We start from the raw sequence: 22,378 nt of genomic DNA on the forward strand, positions 1-22,378 counted from the left end.
ATTGACTACAGACTTAGGTTTAAGAATATTTTATAAATCCTTCAAATTAGAAAATAAAACTGACAGACACTGTAGAAGTATAAAATATATCACTACATTTTATCTATTTAAATCAACAGTACAAAATTAAAAAAATTTTGAGATGTTTAGATAAAAATGACTAACAAATTGCCCTCTCCCCTCCATTCCCCATCTCATAAGAAGATTCATGTACTTTGTTCTGATAATATTAGAAGAATGTACTTTTCATCAAACCCTATATGAGTCAGTTTTCCATTATTTTTCATCTAGAGGCCTGGTGCACCAAAATCGTGCACTCGGGAGGGGGTCCCTCAGCCCGGCCTGTGCCCTCTTGTAGTCCGGGAGCCCTCGGGGAACATCCTTAGCGCTGCCGCGGAGGCTTGAGAGGCTCCCGCCACCACTGCTGCACTCACCAGCCGTAAGCCTGGCTTCTGGGAGCGCACTGACCGCTTTGAGCAACTGCTCCCTGGTGGTCAGTGCATGTCATAGCGACCGGTCGTTCCAGTGTTTGGTTGATTTGCATATTAGTCTTTTATTATATAGAATTTTTTCAGTCAGAATTTAGTAATATATAGATTAAAGAGCAAAGACATCAACCTCCTGTTTGTAGTGAAAACTAATATATTATAGTAAGGTAATTATGTTCACCATCATACTGACAAGTTCTAGGGTTTTCAAAGACATTCAGGGGTGGGCAAAAGTAGGTTTACATATGTGAATGACATTCTTTTGAGATAATAAAGGTACTGTAATAATCATAACCTGTATGTCTTTTTTCATACAAACAACTGTAAACCTACTTTTGCCCACCCCAGTATGTATTCGGAGGTTGTGGTAGCCCCTTTCACGTCCCGCGTGGTTCAGGGTTCCGGTTCAGGGTTCGGATTCTGGAGAAGGCCGCACACAAATGAAAGAGACTAGAAAAGTATTAATTTTGGAATACTGGGGGCCAGGCGGGAGCCCAAGAGAGGACTACTGCCTTGCCATCCTTTTTATTCAGGTTTGGGATATACCCATTGCCCTTAGACAGGTAATTCCAGTAACAGGCCGATTTATCAGTAAGGATTTACATGATTATTTGGTGGGGAAGTTGCCTCAGTTACCATTGTCTTAATTAGATAGGGAATGGTTGGCTTTGACCTTTCAGAGCTTAAAGGTTGACCAGCCTTCCACATCTTTCTATTAGTGAGACAATGATCGGTTTCCGGCAGGAGGTCACCCAACTCAAATAGATGGGCGGTTATACCTTCTTAGATGTGGTAAAACTCTAAATGTTTAAGATTCATTTATTGCCCAGCTGGTGCGGCACAGTGGTTCAGTGTGGCTCAGTGGTTGAGTCAGTGTTCCTCAGTCAACTCAGGAACCAAGAGTTCACTGGGATTCCCAGGATGGGCACATGCCCAGGTTGCAGGCTCGATTCCCAGTAGGGGGCCTGCACGAGGCAGCCAATCGGTGATGTTCCTCTTGCACTGATGTTTCTATCTCTCTATCCCTTTCCCTTCCTCGCTCTCTAAAAATCAATTAAAACACATTATAAAAAATTATTAACTTATCAAGTATATACTTAAAATCTGCATCATTACTTCATAGTTACATGATGGAATATTTATGGCCTGGCTAGGAGTAATTGTATTCTTTACTTATCATAAAAATCAATTAATGAAAGAGGTTAAGAATGGAGAGTAAAAGAATAAAACATTTTATCAAAATTTCTTGTTATTATTATGCTTTCAAACATTTTTAATCTAAATCTTCAGTTTGATACTATAGTGTAGGAATAGTACTTTTTTCAAACACTGTTGACTATTATAATATACATTTTCTCACATATCTAGTTTAGTGGAGGAATAAGATACTTTTTGGTTATAGATATTGCTGGCACAAGATACTGTTGCTACAGAGTTATTAAGCTTTTATTCCTCTCTAATAGTAGCTGAGGAAGGTGAAAACGTGTCTTCCCATCACCAATTTGTCTTACAGATTTGGTCCATGGTGATAATGTAATTTTTAGAAGTAATCTCATGAACTGAAGTTTTATGTGCTGCTCTAATAAATGCTTTTGCATATTTTTGTGAGTAAACAATGCTATTGCTCTGATTTAAAAAAATATATATATACTTTCCATTATTTTTGCCTCCATTTGTTACTTCACACAATCTCTTTTATTTTACAAACAGATTTTTTTGAGATGTAATTGAAATGCAATAAACTAGACATGCTGAATGTATAAAATTAGCAAAGTTTTGACATCTTTACATTTCCACACAACCTCTTAAGAAAAAAAAATAAAGTTGCACCCAGCCGGTGTGGCTCAGTGGTTGAGCGCTGACCTATGAATCTGGAGGTCATGGTTCAATTCCTGGTGGGAGCACATGCCCAGGTTGTGGGCTCAATCCCCAGTGGAGGGCATGCAGGAGGCAGCTGATCAGTGATTTTCTCTCATCATTGACATTTCTATCTCTCTCCCCCTCTCCCTTCCTATCTGAAAGCAATAAAAATCTATTAAAAATAAATAAATAAAGTTACTCTTAAACCTTGGGTGTAGGAATGTGGTCAGGGAGCAAAGTAATTAGCATTCACGATAATACAATTGTCTCTATCCACCTGCAATTCAGCTTTTACAGCATGCACATCAACTTTAGTATTTTATTTTTTTTTTACTAGAATGATATAAAGTATATTTTTTAGAAAAATCAATCTAGTTACTTCTTTTTACTGTATACTTTTAATTAATAAGAATTTATCACTTCAAATGTCTTTTTTTCTCTCACTCATATATATTTTTACAGTGAGTATATGGTATTGGCAATACATTTGCACTAAACTAATTTGCTGCAAGAGACAGTGTCCATTTCTGGTGAAGAGGGAAAGCCTGTACTTTCCATACTTCAAAATACTGTCATTCTGTATCTCAATAAACCTGTATTCTCTTTCTGTCATCTGTTATGGACCAGCTAAACAGTATTTCCATCAGGAAGTCTTCCCCTGCTAGTCCCAGTTTGTCCAATAACAGTATTCCAAAATGTTGGGTATATAGATGTGTGTGAGGAAATACCTCCTAGCTCATTTTGGTTTAGATTTTCTACTTTTTATCACTCTGTGGAGTATATAACAGTGAAATATTAACAGATAGCAGAGAGAAGGCAGTTTTTCAACTGTATTCAATTATACTAAATTTTACTTCTTTTGTTAACAAGGAGAATATAATTTTTAACAAATGTCCAGAAAGGATTATTAAGCAGGTGATTTGTTAGTACTTAGTATGCGATGTGGTGATCAAGGGGGATTAAGAATGGACATACCAAATACAAATTGTGCTATGCATGAGTCATGCCATTTCTCTTTTCAATATGGTTATTAAAATTATAGACTAGGGGAATAAAATGGATAGAGTACATCTGAACTCCATTTTGATTTAATATGAGGTCTTTAAAAGTCTCTCAAAAAATGTGTTAAAGCAAGTGATAGACGAAGGGTCATATGCAGATTCTTCTTGACCATTGGTACTGTGCCAACCAGTTATCACATCATTCTTGGTTTACACCCAATAACAACTTCTTCCTATGTTGGTCAGGTATATACACAAGCCTTTGATGCCTTCTTCCCTTATTACAGTCAATGGCATTGGCCTAGTGTCAAAATCAATACAGCAGCCTGGCAGTCACAAATCTGACTTTTATGCATGTATTATTTATGACCAATGTGATTGAAAATAGTAGGATCCCAAAGTAAACTGGGCTGTTGCAAAATGCACGTTGAGTGTATCCTTGTGAGCAAGAAAGAGAATTGCAGCCTAGATGATAACCCAGTTTGGGCCATGTGGCATAGGCGTAATAAGTACATTTTAGCAGATTTGCTGACTGACCAAATAAATTGTTGGCACAAAGAAGCTCTCTAGTGGATAATCTGTGGGTAGTCCTGCCTTTTCAACGTTTTCCCAATGACTAAATAGAAGACATAGAAAACATGCTTATCAAAGCTATGGATAACATAAAGCTGGATAGAAAGTTAACACACTAGTCAGAAGTGAAGAATTAAAAGATCTAAACATGTTAAACTATAGGTTAACCAAACAATAAAAATTTAACAGGAAAAAATACATTTAGGTTCAAAGCAATATTTTTACAAGATGGAGGAGAGTTGGATTAAGTGTAAGGATATGGGTGTGTATTTTTTTTTAATGTAAACTATTGTAAAAAATATAACACAAACAAAGGAAAGTACACAGGCCATCAGTGCACAGCTTGATGAATTTTTACAAAGTGAACACACTCGAGTAACCACAAGCAAAATGTAGAGTATTGCTAGCACCCCAGAAGTCTCCCCTTTTTTTTTTCCCATCCCAAACGTAACTGTTCTGACTCCCACCTCTCTATACACTAGTTTTCATGTTTTTGAACTTATATAAATGAAATCATACAGTACATACTTTTTTATTTCTTTTATATCTTCTTTCTTTTAATATCATGTTTATCGTGTTTGTGAGGTTCATATGTATTACTGATTGTTCTGTTTTTAAATTCACTATTATATAATATTCCACTGAATGAATTATCCTTTCTACTACACATGAATTTTCACCCCAGGAATTTTCTGTTTAAATAAAGCTTAAGTGACAGTTGCGCACTGTGACAAGGTAGCAGCAAAGACAAAGTTTACATATTTTCTTTGCTTACTAGTAAGTCTGGCTTTGAAAACAAGTGCATGCATTGCTTTGGCTTTCATGTGACTTCTAAAGCTGTAAAAATGGCACAGAAGAGTGATGCAGTCATACTATATCACTGAAGGTGACAGCTACAGTAAAAGGTACTTGGTTCTGCCCTAACCGGTTTGGCTCAGTGGATAGAGCATCGGCCTGCGGACTGAAGGGTCCCAGGTTCGATTCCGGTCGGGGGCATGTACCTTGGTTGCGGGCACATCCCCAGTAGGGAATGTTCAGGAGGCAACTGATTGATGTTTCTCTCTCATCGATGTTTCTAACTCTCTCTCCCTCTCCCTTCTTCTCTGTAAAAAATCAATAAAATATATTTAAAAAATAAAAATAAAAGGTACTTGGTTCTTAGTTTATCACATTTTCTTCCTCTGCAAAATTTGGCCCATACACTAAATATTATTAGAAGCCTACATTTAAAGATACAAATTATTTGATTGTAATTTGTGTCAGCAGATGGGCTGCATAAATATAATTTAGATATTTTTAAAATGAAGAATATTTCAAACAAGATGGAAATAAAAAAAACCCTCAAGTTTTTTCTTTAACATGGATTAATTTCTTGCCAATAAGTTTCATGCCAATATCTCTATCACTTTATTTTAGGCATTTTCAGCAAAACTATTACTTTTCAGTGCTTTAAAATAAAATGCATTGTTTTCTACTAGGTCTACGGATGCCCTTACGACAAACATCTTTTTTTTTTTCTTTTTCAATCCTCACCCGAGGATATGTTTAAAGAGTGGGAGAAAAAAGAAGGGGGGGGGGGGGTGGGGAGAGAAGGAGGGAGAGAGGGAAAGAGAGAGAAGTGAGAGAGAAACGTCTATCAGTTGCTTCTGTAAGTGCCCGACCAGGGATTAAATCACAGCCCAGGTATGTGCCCTGACCAGGAACTGAACCAGAAACCTTTCGTTTTACGGGACGAGGCTCCACCCAACTGAGCCACCCGCCCAGGGCAGGCAAACGTCTTCATGGAAAAGGAAGACCCTGCCGTCCAGTATATTTAATTCTGTGGAAAGAGGGAGAATGTGCGCACATGCACAAGCACACACATGCTCTTACTGAACAACATTTCAATACTACACACCAACACAGCAAACAGATTTCTGAAGTGTTAAAGATGTGACAAGCAAAATGACTATCTGCTTATCAAAAGTACTATTTGCCTGGTACTACAAGACCGAAAAAAGGCTTTGTTCTCAGCTTAGTCTAATGTCAGTAGGCAGAAAAGAAAACCAACTGACAAGTAGGTACAGTATAAATGTCAGACTGAAAAGTTTCATGAAAGAAGTTACCAGGTTGATGTAATAGAGAAGAACCAGTGTGGAACTATTTGTATAAGGTGGTGAGGAAATGTACCTCTCATTAGATAACACTAAAGATGAGGCCTGAAGAATGACAATGTGCCGCTCATGTGAAGGATGGATCAAACGTGTCCCCAGAAAGGGATCCGCAAACCCCAAGGTCCTGAGGGGCAGAGAGGAGGCTGAGTGAGGCAGGTGGAGAGGTCATGGAGGCCTTGTGGGCCAATGCAAGAAGTTTTAATTTTATTCTAAATGCAACGGAAAACAAGGAGTTTTAAGCCGGGCAGTGACAAACCATTGAAAGTTAGAGATTAAAGTTCCCATAGAGATAGTTAAACTTTCTCTTTTGCAGAGGAAAATATCAAGTTCTAGAGTTCTGTGTCATAAAAAATTACCTGGTTTGAAATTGTCAAGAGCACAGGTTACTGTAAGTTTTCCTTTCAATAAGAAAAAGGCCAACCTTCAGACACATAGAAAGGTATTCTTACTCATAAGATAAATGCACTTATAATTAAACATTCTTTCTTATCTATTAGATTGCTAAAGGTCAAATATTTGGTGGTGCCACAAAGCATTGGTGAGAATTTAGGGAAAAGGCAGGTGCATCTAAAATTGGAGTATAATTTGGTATAACTTCTGGAGAGCAATCTGGCAATACTGAACATTTCACATATCCTTTGTTGTAACAATTCCAACTAAAGGAATTGATCCTACAAATATATTTTCACAAACCCACAAAGACCATATGTACAAGATGCTCAGTGAAGCATTATTTCTGATGGCAAGATATTGGAAATAACCTATGTATCTATTGTAGGGAACCTGTTGAATAGATTGTTACATTCATTCAGTGAACTACAGGGTGGGGGCAAAAGTAGGTTTACAGTTTTGAGTATGCCAAACAGAGTTTATTCTTGTATTATTATTTATTCATTATTATATTATTTTCCATACCAACAACTATAAACCTACTTTTGCCCAACCCTGTATAATGGAACTAATCTACTTATATGAATATGGGATAAACCTGAAGATGATAAATGAAAAAAGCAAATGCAGGAAAAAAGTCCTTGGGAGGGTAATGAAAATTCTGAGCAACAGGGAAGAAGACTTAATCTTACTGTATTACCTTTGTGCTGTTTGAACATTATACTGTGTAATCTGGTTTTAAAAGCAAACCACCAAAGAAAAGGTGATGTTTTCAAGTGAGAAAATGAGAAAGATAAGAAAAAAAAAGCGAGGAAGTGAAGAAAATAACTGGAAGTAACCTGAATTAAACACATATATTTTGCTTTATGTGTTGTGTGTTATTTCCTTATTGTATAAACTATTGCTTTATATAATCTACACTGAGTGGCCAGATTATGATGATCTCTGAATGCATAATAATCTGGCCACTTTGTGTGTGTGTGTGTGTGTGTGTGTGTGTGTGTTAGAGGCCCGGTGCATGAATTTGTGCATGGGTGGGGTCCGGCCAGCCTGGCCAGAGGGAGCGGACATGGACGGTTGGCTGGCCTGCCTGCTGGTCGAACTCCTGGTAGAGGGGACAATTTGTATATTAGCCTTTTATTATATAGGATATACACTGAGTGGCCAGATTATTATGTGTTCAGAGACCATAATAATCTGGCCACACAGTGTATAGGGATAGACATTAAAATAAGTTAGTGGACAAGTATAAGGGAAACAAATACGCAATATATTGTACATATACAGGTTTAAAATTTGGCAAATGCTAAAACCAAAAACCTCATTGAACTTAATTCTCCACAAAGAGAAAAGTAAAAAGGATGATTTGCAAATAACTGCAGAAAAGAATGCAAGGTTATCTAAAGTATGGCTGGTGGTAATAAATTGAATTACTGTGTGTTTAGCAAGATCACTTCACAACTCAGCTACTGCAGGTGTGAAGAGTGGGTGGTTGCTGGACTGGAAATCAGGAGGCCAGGAGTTCTAATCCTGACCCTGGCATTTACTAGCAACATGATCCCAATCACATTACTTAATCCAAACTTTCATTTCTTGGGATAATAAAATCTATTTCTCAAAGTGAAAGAATCAAGTAAGATAATGAGTAAAAAAGTACAGTATAATCTATCTAGTAAAAGCCTAGGTGGTCCTCACACCTTTGTGTGTGATGTCGTCACAATATGGCTGCCACAAGATGGCCACACACACAGCGGAGATGGGGCCCGGCAGCCGCTCCATGCCATCAGGCCTGGGAGTCCTGTGGCTCCGTGCAGCGCAGAGGAGGCCAGTCCTGGCGTCTCCGCCGCCTCACGCGGAGGAGGTGGGTCGTAGCAAGGGGCGATTGGGCTGGCAGGAGAGGGCAGTTGGGGGCGATCAGGCCAGCAGGGAAGCAGTTAGGTGTCAATCAGGCTGGCAGGCAGAAGTGGTTAGGGGCAATCAGGCAGGCAGGCAGGTGAGAGGTTAGGAGCCAGTGGTCCCAGATTGGAGAGGGTGCAAGCTGGGCTGAGGGACACCCCCCACACCCGGTGCACAAATTTCGTGCACCAGGCCACTAGCATTAGTATAAAACATTACTCATTTAAAAGTACAGCATAATATCTACTAGCACACAATCCTCCATAACCACCATGTCAGTAGAACTGGAAACTGAAACGAAGGTCCAATGGGAGCTTAAAGTCTAGTCCATTCTCCTGCAGAAGTACACTGAAACCAAAGGCAATTGTTTTGATTTATTTCAGTCCTTATTTAGACACTTGTGGGAAGATTAATTTATCTGACTGGTTTAATTGTTCATGCTTTTATGATTTATTAACAAATGAGTCTTTTCATGAGAATGTGGTATTTTATGAGGCATTATTCTGTATTCTATGTAGAAAATAACTTCCCAATCCCTAAACACTGAGAACATAATGAATGAAAAAGAGAAAATGTGAGTTTTGTTAATCTTTTCAATGATCAGTCTTTCTTTTAAGAAATCCATCCTGGAAATTTATAGCTCCAAAACCCAGTTTGGGGTGAAAATTTGACCATTTCTATAGGTGAGGTCATTTATTCTAGAATTTTAACCCCCAAACCTGTATCTCTAGCTCCTATCACTCACTTGAACTCCAGATATATGAAGCTGCCTAACAAACATTTTCCACCCATGTTTCCACCTGGTCATTCAGATGAGAAGCCAGAGAGCCCTCACAGATGTCTCAAATCAAGAGATCCAGCTTCAACTCTAAGGAAACTTGATAATTTCCATAAAGGGATTGATATTTGGCTGGTAGTTTTAAAAATTAACTCCGACCTTCCTATTATATCCAAGCTTGAACAAAATAACATTATATATAGCTACCCAAACAAGTAATGCATTTAAATACAGAATACTCCAATGTTTTCTTACATGTAAAATACCATTTCCCATCCCATTTCTCAAGTGAATGACAAAATTTGTTTTCAAATTTATAGACACTTAATGAACACAGGTGTCTGTTCCATGTCTTGATGTGGTACCTCAGGGGCTCTTTCCTACAAGGTTAGGAAAATGCCAAATTTGAAGCTTTTCCCAGCTCAGCTGTGCACAAAGTTTTCTTCTTTACAAAACTATTCCTTCAACATCACCTTATTGTCCCGGAGCTTTCTGTGAGTTGCGGTGTTTCAGGGTTTCCAGTGTTCGCTGTTTTCTGGTACTAGTGGGTCCCTATGCTTTGATGTTTGGGATTCTGAAGACTTCATCTTGAAGTTACTCCACCTTGCTCTCTCCAGAAAACCTTTGTGAGGGGAGTGCCACTTGTCTAGATCTGAATATCTTTCTTTGGAAAAATCACCTCTGATAAGTGAGTTGCCATCTTTCCCTGGCCCCGACAGCTAGAGAGCTCCTCATTTTCCAAACATCTCAACGTCTCACTCCAGTTTCTTTTGTTCATTTAACCTCCCTGATAAAAAGACCCTTTGTGAAGGAATTTAGACCTGTCCATTCCTCCCAGTTATGCCGATAGTAATATCAACAAACACCAACTCCCATTTGGAGTGAGATCACATTCCACAGAGAAAGGAACTCCAGAGCATAGAGGGACATGATAAAATACGTGTCTGAAACCCCCACCTGTATGGCAAGACTCTGATGGGGGAGTGTGAGTATATATCAGAGGGGATAACTACACACTTACTCCATCAGAGCTTGGGTAAAGGTGCAGGTGGCTGAGTTACTTCAACCTGAATAGATTAAGTTGGCTTGGGCAATAAGCATTTCAGAGGAGACAATGATAAATAAAGGCCTTTCTTCCAAATCTGGAACTGCATCAGACTATAGAAAGCAGGGGAGAGAGGGAGAACTTGCTTTCATCCTAATGTCTAATTTTCTATTAGCTTATAACCATATTTAATTTGGTTTAGGACAAATAAAAGTTGGTACTCCTTGTCCTGAAAATGAAAAAACAAAACCCAATCCTACATCTTAGTAATTCTTAAACTGGTGGTGGCTGGGAGTGGTAGCTGGACACACTAATGGATAAAGTATGTTGTTTTAAAAGCAGAAAAACAATGACCCCTGTTTTGATCTACTTTTATTCACATTCATTTTAAAATTTCACACAACATTAAGGTGTAGCATGGCGTTTTTAAAAGGTTTATCACAAAGGAGAATGCACTAAAAAGAAAAACAATTGACTTATGCTATGTAAGCAATACTATAGCCCAGTCGATATTGGGGACACAAGGCTGGCTTTGACCTCATTAACTGTAAAGTGTGAAACGACTTATCCTCTAGCTTATGGCGAGCAAAATCCAGAAATCTGTCTTTACTGCGCGACACAGAATGAATACTTAATGAATTGGGGACACATTTGAGAAAAGCCCCAGGTGCCTCTGGAAAGAGGGCCCTTGGCAAAACTGCAAGATAAGCACTCAAAATCTCCTCCCAACATTCTGTCCTCCTTGCATCGCCTCTCTCTTTCGTCTCCTGCCCAACACATCTGCTTTAGAGAAAGATATGCTAAATAATTAACTTGTACCAGAGTGTAAAATCTAAGAACCAGTGTTCCTTCTTCCAGAGATAATAGCAATTTAAGTCTTCTCTGTAATTGGGGAATGAAAGATTTCGCTGAGAGCTGGGTTTGAATTCCAGTTCTGCTACCTCCTTCCCATGTGACCGTGTGCCACTTAAACTCTGTTGGACCTCAGTCTTCTGATATATGAAGTGGAGCGGGAGGTAATGAATACTGTCTTATGGCAAAGTTGTATGGATTAAATTAATTCAACACATTTTTACTGAATGCCTACTGAATCACTAGGCAGGTCCATACGTCTGGGGATGTTGGGTCATGGTGGCAGGGCCAGGCCCCATGTCAGGGCCATGGGCTTCGTCATCTAGGGGCATAGGGTTGGGCGTGCCGGGGCTGGTAATACAGGAGTGACATCAAAATAGACAAAGTCCCTGTGATCTTGGAGCTTACATGATAACTGGAGAAAGGGAAACAATAAATTCATAAATGAAGAAATGTATAATACAGGAGGGTGAGGTGCTATGGAGAAAAGTCAAGTGTGGTGGGGGGTGGGGGGGTAGTTCATAGGGAGCATAGGTGGTTGGGAGCTGTCACTGTCAAGAGCCTCTCTGAAAAGGTGACATTTGAGCCGACACATGACAGGAGAAATGGAGTGAGCCAGGTGAATTTGTGGGGGAAGACAATAAAGGCAGACCAAAGAGCAAATGCAAAGGCTCTGTGGAAGGAGCATGCTTAGAGTATTTGAGTCAAGAGTGAATTGACGATTTTGAAAAGTATATTGTGAACAGGGTGATTCTTTACTGTTTTGTGTGCTTTTATTCAGTGAATTGGGAATCACTGAAGGGTTTTAGGCAAAGAATTGACGTAATCTGACTTAATTATAAAAGGATCATATGGGTAGGGGTAGACATTGCAGGGGGAATAAGGCAGAAGCAGGGAGACCAGATAGGAGTCTTCTAATACAATCGGGGGGAGGGGAGCAGTCGATGGTGGCTCAGGCCAGCGTGTTATTAGGGAAATGATGAGAAATGGTTGGATTCCGGATTTATTTTGAATATTTATTTTGAGCCAGTAAGACTGGGTCTAGCTAGGCTGTGTGAGAGGAGTCAAGGATGACGGCAAGGTTTTTAACGTTAGCAACTAGGAAACTAGTTTCCACTCATTGAGATGGGGAAGATTAGAGGAACTGCTTTGGCAGGAGTGAGGTAAGGTTGTGTAATCAATAGTTTACTTTGGAACAGTTAAATTTGAGGTGACTGTTGGATGTTCAACTAGAGATGTAAAATAGGCAATTCAATGTGCATGAAAGCACTTGATTCATGGCCAAGGCTTTATATGAATGTATGAACTCAGGTTAAAAACAAGTTAATTCATGTTACTCTATGCTGAGTGTGTTCTTTCCTCAAGGCCAGAGCAAATGATTAGGCAGTTGGGTTTACACATGCAGACTATGGCTCTTTCCAAAAATCCTGGGGGACACTGTCTACTTTATTTGAACAGTAGCAGAAGCAACAAAAACAAGCCAATGATAATAACCTAGTTAGGAGAAAATTGTGGAGTTCCTTGTTGAACTTTAGTTATAGATCTGTCTCTGGCTTTTAAATGCTGGATATCATAGCTTCTTACTATAACTAACTAGCTATTTTATTCACTATTAGCCTTAGTTATCAATTTAAGTTTAAAATCTAATGAGGATAACAAAATGAAAACCTGACGGACCTAAATTATCTATTTCATCATCTGAAAGCTGGTGAGACCTTTCCTATTAGCTGACATTTAATCAGTAAGTGATTCATAGTTACATTTTATTACCCCCATATAACATATAATACTCTCTGAAATGACCTCCAAGTTAAGATTTATTTTCAAATGTGTTTGATGAAATTTGTAACGAAAGAACAAACTATATTAAAAAGCTTTTAGATGTTAACATTAAAGAGCTTTATTTCTCACATGAATATTTCTATGTATACATGTAGTTGTTGTTGTTTTTAAAGATCTTAGGTATAAATTTTATCATTCCTTTTTGGAAAATATCGACTGGCAGATACTGTCTTCCACTGCCAAAGAATACAATTCTTTCCAGTAATAGATTTGAACATTGAGACAGCATGTTTAACTTGTGCATAGGCTCTCTGAGATATGACAAATAAATAACAAACATGCTTGATCCTCCTTCGTATCTACCCTTAAATCTTTATAGAATGCCCACTTATTATTATTATATTTCAAATAAAATATCCAGATCCACAGGAGACAGAAAAGAATAGGCTCCTCTGTGTATTTCTACTGTAAAAACACAGATCTGACATGTTATCTGACATATGTCATTAGAACTCTGAGATGTGAAACATTAGACATATTGATGTCACAATATTTTCAGTCAAATAAAAGAATATAGGAATAAAACATATTTCATGATTTTGCTTCTAAATTTTTCAAGTACACTTGTTAATTTTATTTGATGTGGGACTTCAAAAAATCTTGCATATTATTCACAAAAAGAGAAATAATTGGACAAAAGAAAACGATTCCACATTTCACTGGTAGTCAAATAAATAAAAATTAAAGTAACCATGAGATATCAGTTTTCATCCACTGGGATGGCAGAGATTAAAAAAGACTAGGGACTCTCAGAGCTGATGAGAGTGTAGGGAATTCTATACCATCATGTGTGGATGACCATGAAGTAAACGAATACAATGTTTTTCTGGAGGGCAATTTGCCAACCGTTATCAAAATTCTACAAATGTGTATAATTCCATTTGCCCAGAAGTTCCATGACAACAAATATGCCTTAGGAAATAATAATGCAAGTATATAAAATACATAATTATAAAGATGTTCATCACATAATCATATCACTGGTTATAAGAGAAATTTTGACAAGAACTTAAATGTCCAATCACAGAAAATTGGTTAAATTTGACATATTTATATAATTGAATATTTTATAGCCTCTATAATTGTAATGTAGTTATATGCTTATTGGAAATACATATAGTGGTGGGTGAATATATAATGTTAGGTAAAAAATTAATTCTGAAATCATGGGGAGGAATATGGCCCAATTTTTATGTGTATATATATTTGTGTGTGTGCATAAAAACATATTTATATGTAGGTATGCAAAGAATAAAAATCTCAAAAGAAATGGTATGAGTAATTACTTTCTGGATTAGGATTGTAGGTTATTTAATTTTTTCCCTTTTGTTTATGTGTAATTACTTTTTATTCCATTACAAGTATGTAGACTTTGCAAAGTTAAAATATTACAATATGCATTAGATTTTTAAAATAAAAAAGTGAAGATTTTGAGCACAGGAGTAATTATCTATAAAATGAATAAGAAAATGTAATCCTCAATAAGATATAAAGCAATGTCTACTTTAAAAATAGATATCTGAATTATAACATTAAAATGTATGCCTACACTGAAAAAGAAATACGGTATTAAAAAACTTTGGGACTTACTAGCATAATAATATGCCTTTCTTTTTGGCTATATGTCATTTCTAAATTTTCATTAAACAAATATTTTCCCAGAGAAATAGTATTATTGGTGGTTCACAATTCAACTGAAGACTTGGCATCAGATATTTTAGATGCAACTAACAATGTTATACAAACAAAATTGCTATAGATTTAGTAAAAGATGCATAAACATACTGATTCCATGCATAAGAAAAGCAATGTACTAAAAGCTGTACTGAGATACAGCATTTGAAATACAACTAGTACTTGACCCATTTAAAACTAGTATAATAAATATAATGAGCAGTACCTACTTATAAAAATTGTTTTTCTTGCCTTATTAGGATTTAGGTGCTGAAGTGTGGGGCTGTCCGAATTGATGAAGCCCTACTCCCACAAAGTTCCTGTGGCAAGATGAGTCATCCAAATTGCTCTACTGACCATTAAGCGATATATGTGAGCACTATAGTACGTAAATATTCCAAGTGTGAAAGTTTAGGAAAAGTTCATTTCATGGATCCAATCATGCCACAGACTAATTTTATGTATGGCTATTTGATAACCAGTAGATAGCCAATCAGATTTATTTGTGAGCCTCTGCTCTCACCAACAATTCTACCTGACACCTACCCTACTCTGGGTTCATTCTTCAGAGTATTGGGAAATGTTGAATGAATCGAAGTGTGTGGTAAGGTTGTTGGAAAAGAGCATAGGATGAGGGCAACAGAGAAAACAACAAAGCTGAAGCCCAAATATGGATTACTTAGAGCCATGGTCGGCAAACTGCGGCTCGCAAGCCACATGCGGCTCTTTGGCCCCTTGAGTGTGGCTCTTCCACAAAATACCACGGCCTGGGCGAGTCTATTTTGAAGAAGTGGCGTTAGAAGTTTAAGTTTAAAAAATTTTGGCTCTCAAAAGAAATTTCAATCGTTGTACTGTTGACATTTGGCTCTGTTGACTAATGAGTTTGCTGACCACTGACTTAGAGTAACAGAAGACTAGGAAGGCATGAGCAATGATACTTCAAAACTATTAAAAAGTAAGTCTTTGTTTTAGTTAACAGTTTTCAAGACACCTACAAACTTTTCCCCTTTAAATTATCTGTCTACAAAATTTGATTTCTAAAACTGATAATTAGGTGGTAATAATATGCTTTGAAAAACTTCCCACCAGTTTCTACTAAATGCGCATTTAAATTGTGATTAGCATTACCAAAGTTTGATTTTTCTTTGTCCTAAGAAATTGTTAAATCAAATTCATTCAGTGGAGGGATTTAATTTTTTCTGGTAATATTCTTTTTTTAGAAAACACTCCCAGTAAAGGGAAGCCTAGTAGCAGATAATTTAAAAATTAAAAATAAAAATAAAAGGGAAGCCTAGTATTTCAGAGGCATAGCTACTCAAAGCCAGACTGTCCAACTATGGGTCAGATTTTTCACATATAGAATTGAAATCTACTTTCCTGTAACTGACACCCTCCTGCTTCTATTTTTGTCCTATGTAGCCATCCAGGATAAAGTCTAACCCCAACTCACACCGCAGAGTTCCTGAAACATCTGAGGCCAGATATCACATTCCTTCTATGTCCTATTTTTACTAGTAAACATCTTCAGGGTAACTGTGTATAATTCAGTGGAAAGTGCATGGCCCTGGAGTCAGAGGTTCAGGTAGATCTGTGGTTGTACATTATTGGAAAACCTCTCTAAGCTTCATCATCTGTGAAAGGAAACATCCTCGCCTTCCTTGGGTATTCTGGAGGAGAAGTAAGTAGGCACAGCTCATGCTCAGTACAGTGCAGACCCAGTGAAGAAACTCAAGACTGCCAAGCTTATTCATTTGTCCTTATTTTTCCCAAGCTTATTCATTTGTCCTTAAAATGAGGAGCTTAAAAGTGAATGAGGCACTTGAGATAGAGTGCAACCAGTTCAAAGTCCTGAAAATTATACTCCTAAGAATGTCTCCTTAAGCTTTCAAGAACCCCATGTGCTCACAGAATTTTAGGCAGTCAAGAGCCCACAAATTTTATTTATATGAAAATAAAGCAGGTCTCTCTTTTCTATCTGTATCATGATTTTGCTCTGATTCTCAATGAAATACTACACATGAAGCCAGGTTAAATTCCATCTTGTTAGTTTTGGCCTATCCTTCCAGTTCATCAAGGTCTTTTTGGAAACTGAACTAGTTTATCTATCTTATTAGCTTTCCCTTCTAGTTTTGTTTAATCTACACATTTCTGTCATGCAGAACTTTGATAAATCCATACATTTTCTGAGATGTATACAGACTACACCAGACATACAAGTAGCACAACTGCCCAATTTGAGCTTTCCCTCCTCTCCCCTGCTCTGAACTTCCTTTACTGAGGAGGCTGTCAGAGAAAGGTCCTCCATCACTGGTAGTGTAATAGGTATTCCAGGTGATTTATGGGCTGGTCCAAGAAAGACATAAGGTTCCAATTCAGTAAGAGGATAAAATAATTATTAGATACTAGAGGCCTGGTGCACAAAAATTTGTGAACTCGGCAGGGGGCGGAGTGTCCCTCAGACTGGCCTGCGCCCTCTCGTAGTCCAGGAGCCCTCAGGGGATGTTCGACTGACTGCTTAGGCACGGGAAGTGGGCCTAAGCCTCAGTCTGGCCTCCCTCTGTGGGAGGCAACCAGCAGGCCGATCAGGGGATGGCGCCAGATGGTGAGCGGCCTACCCTGCCTCCCGCCCCCCGATTGCCCTTCCACCACTGGTCGCTGCTGCCGCTCCACAATCGCCGTCCCCTCACTCTGCCCGCTGGCACGCCTTGGCTGGCCTGGTGCCGCCTACACACTGGCCCTGCTCCCTGCTGACTGGTCTTTCTGCTGTTCAGTCGATTTGAATATTAAGCTTTTATTATATAAGATATTATGGCTTTGTCACTGAAAACCTACCAAATGCAGCTCTGGGTGGTCACTAGTGCCACCAAGTCTCTCAGCTTGGATACAATGTATTGTGTAATATAGTAAAAAACATGGGTTAAGCCCTGACACCATTATTTGCTTGCTGCATAATGCTGAGCAAGTTATTTAGTTTCTCTACGTCTTGGTTTCTTCTTTGGAAAAATTAATAGTTGTTAGTTTTTGCTTTGAAATAAAAACAACATGCAATCATCAATGGAATGGAAGGAAGAAAGGAAGAGAGAAAGAGAAGAAAGGTAGGAGAAAGGGAGGGGAATTATAGAAAGTCATGGTGAAGGTATAGACTTATTCTTGCTTTTTAAAATTTACTCCAACCTACAACTGAAATAAGTTTTATTTCCCTCTGCTTTGAGAGGTAAGTCTTATCAAATGAGAATTCTTTCATGATAGTCAATGCACACAGTGTTCTCAGGGTCTTTTCCTTTCCAAAGCAGAGAACAAATTTAAACTCGTCAAATGACTGGCTTATAGGCAGTAGAAAGGAATGTGAAGAATTCTTAAAGTACACAATCTTGATTTAAATAAGTGAAAATTCTATCACATTCTCATGACATTGTATTCCTGCACTTGCTCTAGTCATTTATATATGAGTTTCATTAATTATTCATTTGTACTAATATGAAAACACTTCTTTACTGAATTTCTTGGCGTGATTTTTTAAGCCTTGTGGGTCACACTTTCCATTCTAGTGCATGTGTGTACTTCATGTGAGCAGCTGAACCACAGAGGCTCCAGAACCCAGAGTTCCATAGCTGGTGCCATAAGCCCTGCCTTGGTGGGGCTCCCTCCACTTCCAGTTTGGCTTCCAGTGTGGGTGTGGCTGTGGCTCCAGCTTCAGGCTCAAGGGCTGGCACGAGCCTAATTTTACTCCCCTATTTTCAGCCATAACATGCTTTCTAATGTTATATTTAAAAATACACCACAAAAAAAGGAGACACTGAGAAAGGATGGCAAACAACAATGAAATATGAAATACAGGGCTGAGGTGGAGGAATAACCTATACTTTTGTGCATTCTGTTTCTACTTTTACATACAATCAGCCCTTGGACATTGTCTATGCTAACAGGATAGGTGTGCATTCTTAGATACGTATATTTAAGAATATGTACATGTGTACACAGATACAACAATATATATTGCTAAAGAGGAATCAATACTTCATACTGACCTTAGGGGGTTTAAACGGATAGTCTGGTGAAAAGGTAATGTCAAGAAAGAACACCCCTCCTTCATAGACAGATCCTGGGGGTCCCAATATCGTTGATCTCCATTCATAAATGTTGTCTCCTTTGGGTCCAGCACTGAAATAAGACATACAAATGAAATGTGCTTAGAGATTATATAAAAGCCTGGAATTTAAAATATCTATTTATGGTAACAATAAATTGAGCATTTTCATAAAAACACAACAAAGTTAATAGGTTAATTTTATATGATGATTCATTTGTCAATATCATCAGTATTCTATATATGAAGTATATTGGTATTACTTAATAAAAGAGAACAAAGAAGATTCTCTTTTGTCATTCACAATCCTGAAACTATGGAAAAAAAGATTCAAGGACCACAGACACAGGTGGGAACACAAACATTTAATAAAGCATGAAATTATTTATGAGGTCCTGAAAAGGATAATATGGTCATAGGGACAGAGAGATGAAATTTCAAAGCTAAAAGAGCAGCTAGAGAGAAAAAAAAAAGGCTACTATCATTTGTTAACAACTTAGAAAACAAACGAGGTTCTTGGAGATCAGTAAATGTCCATCATCCATAAAACTTAGCTCAAGTATCATATCTCATTTGATTCTCCATTTCTCTCTCTGCACTCGAAGACTCTCTATCCATATCCCTCCATCCCCACACATCACCACTAGTGTGGTCGGTAGAAGATAAGATGTATCATTTCATTTTATAACTGTGTTTTGTAACTGTTTACTTTTTCTGTTCCTCACTAGAATAGTTGTTCCTTGAGAAATAGATTTTGCCTTGTCCTCAGGGCCTAGTAAGTAAATGTTTGTTGGATGATGATGGACTAACAGCAAAGCAAGTGAAGCCACATGGCTGCAAGCAACAAATATATGTCCCTGAGTCTCAGAGAAACTCACTGAGGGATATAAGGCCCATATGAGTCAACTGAACTGTATTAATTTTCTCAGGGGAACAGAAGGGCAAAAATAACTTAGCTTCCCAGTGTTCTTTTTGCCATATCAAGCCAATACCAACATCTAACAGCCAGAAATTATCCTCACATCCTGTAGCAAAGTGGACAACCCCATTAAGGTGTTTGGGAAAGATTTTATTGTCAACAGAGATTTAGCTTCTATTTTGAAATTAGTTTATATCCACAAAAATTGTATCATTGAGCAGTATATCAAAAAAGCATGCATCTTAACCAAGTCAGAATTATTCTGGGAATGCAAGGCTAGTTTAATAACAGAAAATTATTAATGTAATTTACCTTATTAACAGATTAAATAGAAAAAACTCATAATTTTAATAGATGCAGAAAAAAGTACCCAATAGGCTTTAATAGTCCTTCATGATAAAAACTCATAGCAAAAGAAGAATAGAAAGAAACTTCTTTAACCTAACCTGATAAAGGGCATCTATAAAAACCTTATAGCAATTAATATATTCAATGGTAAAATATTAAAAGCACACCTTAAGAATATGTACATGTGTACACAGATACAACAATATATACTGCTAAAGAGGAATTAAAATTGAGAAACAAGACAAGGATGCTCACTACATCCAATTTGAATCATTACTGTATTAGAGATCATATTCATCAAGGCAAGGGGAAAAAAGGTATATGGATTGAGGTGGAAGAAATAAAACTTAACATTAGCAGTATTTATGTACACAGAGAAAAACTCCCCAAATCTTTAGATAATTTATTAAACTTAATAAAAGAATATAGCAAAATAGCTAAATGTAAGATCAATATGCAAAAATGAATTGCATTTTAATATTCCAACAAAATTAGAAAATGTATTTAAAATACCTTTTATGGTAGTATTAAAAATATAAAGAACCTAGAAATAATTTTCATAAAAATATAAGATTATTATGAAGAAAATTATAATACTTACTGAAATACATTCAAGTGAATTAAATACAGAGAGATACAAACTTTATGGTTAGGGAAACCCAGTATACTATAAATGTCAATTTCCTCCAAATTGACCCAATACAATTCTAATAAAAAACTCCAACAATTTAAAAACAAAATTAAACTTGACAAGCTTATCCTAAAACCTGTTTGGAAGCTCAAAAAAACAACAACAACAACAAAAAAAACTCCTCAAACTTTTCCATGCACATATGGAAATCGGATATATGTCAGAACTAATGGAGGTAGGAAAACAGTTTTGTTTTGTTTTATTTTGAAAACAGAGAAATTGGTTTTCTACTTCAAAAAATATACAAACCTCAGTTGCAGATAGATTAAATACTTAAATGCAAAAGTCAAAAGTTTTAGAGTTTGACTAAAGAGACTGATGAGACAAGCCCACACACTGAGACAAGAGATTTGGATCATATAAAATTGACCAAATTCTAATGTTCAGAAAATATAAAATCCTATGAATCAATAAGAAAAAGACTAATAATCCATTAAAAAAAGACATAAATAGGCATTTTCAAAATGAAAAAACATGAATGACTAATCCTATATAATAAAAATGTAATATACTAAGTGTCCGACCATTCGGTCGACTGCTCGACCAGTCGCTATGATGCACACTGACCACCAGGGGGCAGATGCTCTGACTGGTAGGTTAGCTTGCTGCTGGGGTCCTGCCGATCAGGACTGGGCGAGAGGGCCGGATATGCCCTGGAGCCCTCCCACGGTCCCTCCCCAGCTGGCCAACCAACCTCCATTGGCCCTGATCGGGACTGGGCAAGATGGCCCCGATCTCCGGCTGGGCTGAGGGACCCCACCCGTGCATGAATTCGTGCACCGGGCCTCTAGTACTCATATAAAAACGCTCAATTTCATTAAAATCAGAAAAATGAAAGAAAATACAATTTGGAATTATTTTAAACACATATAGGCAAAAATTAATGCCTGACAAAACCAAGTGTTGATGAGGATATTAAAAAACAAGAACTCTATACACTGCTGATGAGTGTTCAATCACTTTGGATAAAAATGTGGACCTACCTACTTAAGTTGAATATACAGGGTGTCCCAAAAATGTATACACACTTTTTTCTGATAGCTCCATTAATGTTTCTTTCTTTTCAGATTTAACCCATTAGAATTAATAATTATTCAAAGTGTGTATACATTTTTGGGGACACCCTGGATATACTCATATGTTACAACATAGTAATCTCATTCCTAGGTACATAGCCCAGAGATATTTTTATATAAGTGTAACAGAAGACATGTACAAGAATATTCATGGCAGTGCTATTTTTAAATATAAACACTGGGAACAACACAAATGTCCTTTGATAGAAAAGTGGATAAATTCACCAAAAGGAATACTACACAAGCAGTGACAATACATAAACTAAATGGATGAATCTTAAAAATATCATATTGAATAAAAAAATCACATCTAAAAGGAATATATGTGATATACTATAAATTATATTTATATTCTATAAATTTTAAAAATAAGCAAACAAGAAAATGTATTGTTGAGGGCACATACATATGTATTAAGCAAGAAAATAAATGAGAACAAAGTTCAAAAGAGTAGTTTTTCCTGGGTGGAATCAGACGGTGGAGGATAGTACACAGGAGCTTCAGCGGTTCTAGTAATATTCTACTTCTCAGTATAACCGGTAAATTCAGTAGTTATCTGTTTTATGACTAGGTTTCATAACTTACATGTTAGATATGTTCTTATATATGTATCAAAGTTTCATACTGGGAAAAAGTATGCCAAAAAGATCTACCAAAATACTATGTGAGAACAGCAGCTAAGCTGCAGCATATTTGTACAGTGTG

The 22,378-nt window shown here is 37.2% G+C and overlaps 1 protein-coding gene across 4 annotated transcripts in view; it reads right to left on the reverse strand.

Annotated features, from left to right (window-relative positions):
- LOC103296938 (ubiquitin-conjugating enzyme E2 E2) overlaps nucleotides 1-22,378 on the reverse strand; it is a 257,521-nt gene that overhangs the window by 42,337 nt on the left and 192,806 nt on the right. For all 4 annotated transcript variants that reach the window (XM_054729528.1, XM_054729530.1, XM_054729529.1 and 1 more), the window contains one exon: nucleotides 18,581-18,713. In XM_054729528.1, the coding sequence (XP_054585503.1) occupies nucleotides 18,581-18,713 (133 nt within the window). The remainder of the gene's footprint in view (nucleotides 1-18,580; nucleotides 18,714-22,378) is intronic.

Source organism: Eptesicus fuscus, chromosome 18, assembly GCF_027574615.1.
Source record: "Eptesicus fuscus isolate TK198812 chromosome 18, DD_ASM_mEF_20220401, whole genome shotgun sequence".
NCBI lineage: Eukaryota > Metazoa > Chordata > Mammalia > Chiroptera > Vespertilionidae > Eptesicus > Eptesicus fuscus.